The 3,049-nt window shown below is 37.8% G+C and overlaps 1 protein-coding gene across 1 annotated transcript; it reads right to left on the bottom strand.

Annotated features, from left to right (window-relative positions):
* Window positions 1-1,207: 1,207 nt before the first annotated feature.
* On the bottom strand, window positions 1,208-1,867 carry LOC125314230 (60S ribosomal protein L27). Its single transcript, XM_048276004.1, has one exon. The coding sequence runs from the start codon at window positions 1,815-1,817 to the stop codon at window positions 1,410-1,412; it is 408 nt and encodes a 135-aa protein (XP_048131961.1). The 5' UTR covers window positions 1,818-1,867; the 3' UTR covers window positions 1,208-1,409.
* Window positions 1,868-3,049: the final 1,182 nt, after the last annotated feature.

The following is a 3,049-nucleotide window of genomic DNA, read 5'->3' as shown; positions in this document are numbered from 1 at the left end:
CCATAAGAGAAAGAAGATATGGCCCGGAAACTTACGTGTGAGAACCATCATCATCTAACTCTGTCTATATTGCCTTGAGATAGCATGACAGCACGCCAGAAAGACAAAACAAGAGGAAGAAGACGCGGGAAAACAACCATGCGATCGGATCAGCCACTCAAAGAGACACTCGCAATTCAGTTTTCATGTTCCAAAAAAGCAGAGTAGGATCTAATTGCGCTGACCAAACACTAAAGCCCAACACGAAATCACAATGACGATAAATCCTGATGATTTTTCTTAACAAATACAAATCATGATGATTACCAGTGTGAATAAGCACATAACAGACACTACGGCTAATACACATTCAGCGTTCAATGGCATTTACTCAATGAAGCACTAGTATACTGATTAGAACCAGAATCCTAGCAATCACAATGACGATAAATGCAGATGATTTTTCTTAACAAATACAAATCATGATGATTACTAGCGTCAATAAGCACATAATAGAGACTACGGCTCAAACACATTCAGCGATCAATGACATTACTCAATGAAGCGCTGGCATACTGATTTGAACCATAATCCTAAGCAATGAAGAATTTGACCTGATATTAACAACGACGACTGAGATGGACATAATTTTGCAGGGACTAGCGAAAGTACCAATAACTTAATTAATTTCATGTTGTGTGGCTTTGATATTGCTATCTCAAGCACGAATCAAGATTCAGAATAAGATAACGCGAAAGACAGCTTCAAAGCGCACTCTCTAGAATCAAACTTCTAACTCTGCAATTCATATGGGCTAAGTATTTATGCCAAATACAGAATCGAGGCCCCGAAATGAACAACTTTCTCCCCTCCCCAGGAAATAACTCAAATTCCTTAAAAAGACAGTGTTCAATCACAAATAAAAACATTAGATGTACCATATCACCCTGCTCATACCTGATCAAACATCATAGGCTGAAAGTAGACATTGTTTAGAACAATAGCATACCTGTGAAAAAAATTCCCTACTCCGACACCATTAACTGAGTAGCCTAGGATCAACAAATCAACGACAGAATAATAATACCAGAAACTCTAAATTCGGTTGTAACTATGACAAGCTCCATTCCACAAGATCTAAACAGTAGAAAAATACCGGCAACGCAAATATCGAGTTTCACACCTCTACCGAGTCAAAGCACTACCTCGTATAGGAAAATTGTCAAAGCAACCCGAAACAGATCCAACACTGAAACATTAACAGTAGTAACACATTTCAAAATTGAATGAGATGTTCAAGCTCCTAATTAGCCACTACAGCGGAATCCAGGCTCGCCTCATTCATCGTTCACTCAATCCATGAATTGAAAACAAAAGGATCAAAATCGAATCTTGCCCTAACACGACCCCATTTCACAAACGGACTGAAATCAGAACCTGAGCTTGGTGAAGAACCACCTGTTCTTGCCGGTCTTGAACCGCTCCTCGAGCCTCTTCTTGGTCTCCTTGGCGGCGGTGACCTTCTTGTCCTTGCTCTGGAGGGAGTCGACGGCGACGACGTCCTTGAGGTCGACGTCGAGGGTGTAGCGAGTGGGCATCAGGTGCCTGTAGTTGACGAGCTTCACGAACGCCTTCACCCGCGACTTCTTTGCTGTCTTCTTGGCGGAGTCCTTCTTGATGACCTTGCTCGGGTACTTCTTGATCCCGGCGACAAGGCAGTGGCCGTAGGGGCGGTCCCTCGTGCCGTCGTCGAAGTTGCGGATGATGACGGCCTTCCGGCCGGCGTAGCGGCCCTGGAGGACGATCACGGCCTTCCCGGGCTTGAGGAATTTCACCATCTTTGTGGTTCCTCTTCGAGATCAGATCTCCCCGGGTTTTTGCCCTTCGGCTGGGGTTTTTTGGGCAGCCGGCGAGGAGGAAAAGGAGTGAGAAAACCTAGTAAATTTGAATGGCTGATATTGTTAAAAAAACAATAAATTGAAAACTTTTTTAAGTGTAATTTTACCTGAAGTTATCATATTTAAATTCATGTTACCCATAATCCTGTATTATCTGTCTTAATTTTGTCGACTTATTGGCTCTATTTATTTTACAAAAAATGAGTTATTTCGGAAAAATATTTTTTTTATAAATAATTATATTTTTTTATGTTTGACGGAAATATGAAAAAAACTCTAAAAGTATTTTTTGTCCTTTAGTATGAAAAATTAAGTTTAATTTTCCTCCAAGCAACTATATTCAATATTTTTTTTCTATTTTTTATTTTCATTTTTTAATTTTTACAAAAATTAAATTTGTTAATGTTTTAATTATATATTGTTTTCTTTTTCCTTTTTTTTCTTTTTTTGTTGTTTTTTTTTTTTTTATTATTACTCTTTTCTACCGGTGATTAGCCATAGGCAAGGCTCGAGCTTGCCGGTGAGGCCGACAACGTTAGGTCGTGGTCATGGTCAGCAACCGCCCAAAGGAGAAGAAGGGAGAAGATAAAAGATAAAAACAAAAAAATAAAAAATGAAGAATAAGGGAAATATTAAATAAATAAAATTTCCTCACTTTGATAAAATCAATAAAAGATGAAAAGAAAGTAAAAAAAAACAGAAAAAAGATGTGAAAAAGAGGAGGAAAGAAAGATGAAGAAAATATTTTCCTCTTCTTGAAAAGAGAAAAATATTTTCAAAAAAATATCTTCCCTACTTTTGAGAAAGTTTTATCCACATTTAAATTGGATGGGCATTCTTAAGATAATAATAGCACATCAAAATAGACACTATTAAGATCGTTTAAGTCAGTACTCTTGCTGTCTTCTAATCTCACAATACCAAAATGAAAGTGACATATTATTTTGCTTAGTAAGCGTGTTATTTCAGCAATTGGGATGAATTTTTACTAAATACTTTATGTAAATCACATGACAACAACCTATTTAATAGAAGAGAGCATGGATTCCAAGTAGAGTCAAGAGCTAGATCGAACCGATCGTAAAAATTGATCCGGTTCCTTTTCTCGATTCCAAAAGTATTGTGCGGTTCAATTTTTGATTCCGAGTAGAAACCGGATCGAATCGGATCAA

The sequence above is a fragment of the Rhodamnia argentea genome, chromosome 3 (genome assembly GCF_020921035.1).
Source record: "Rhodamnia argentea isolate NSW1041297 chromosome 3, ASM2092103v1, whole genome shotgun sequence".
In the NCBI taxonomy this organism is placed as follows: Eukaryota; Viridiplantae; Streptophyta; class Magnoliopsida; order Myrtales; family Myrtaceae; genus Rhodamnia; species Rhodamnia argentea.
Note: the sequence above shows the minus strand (reverse complement) of the source record. Positions and strands in the feature narration are given on the sequence as shown.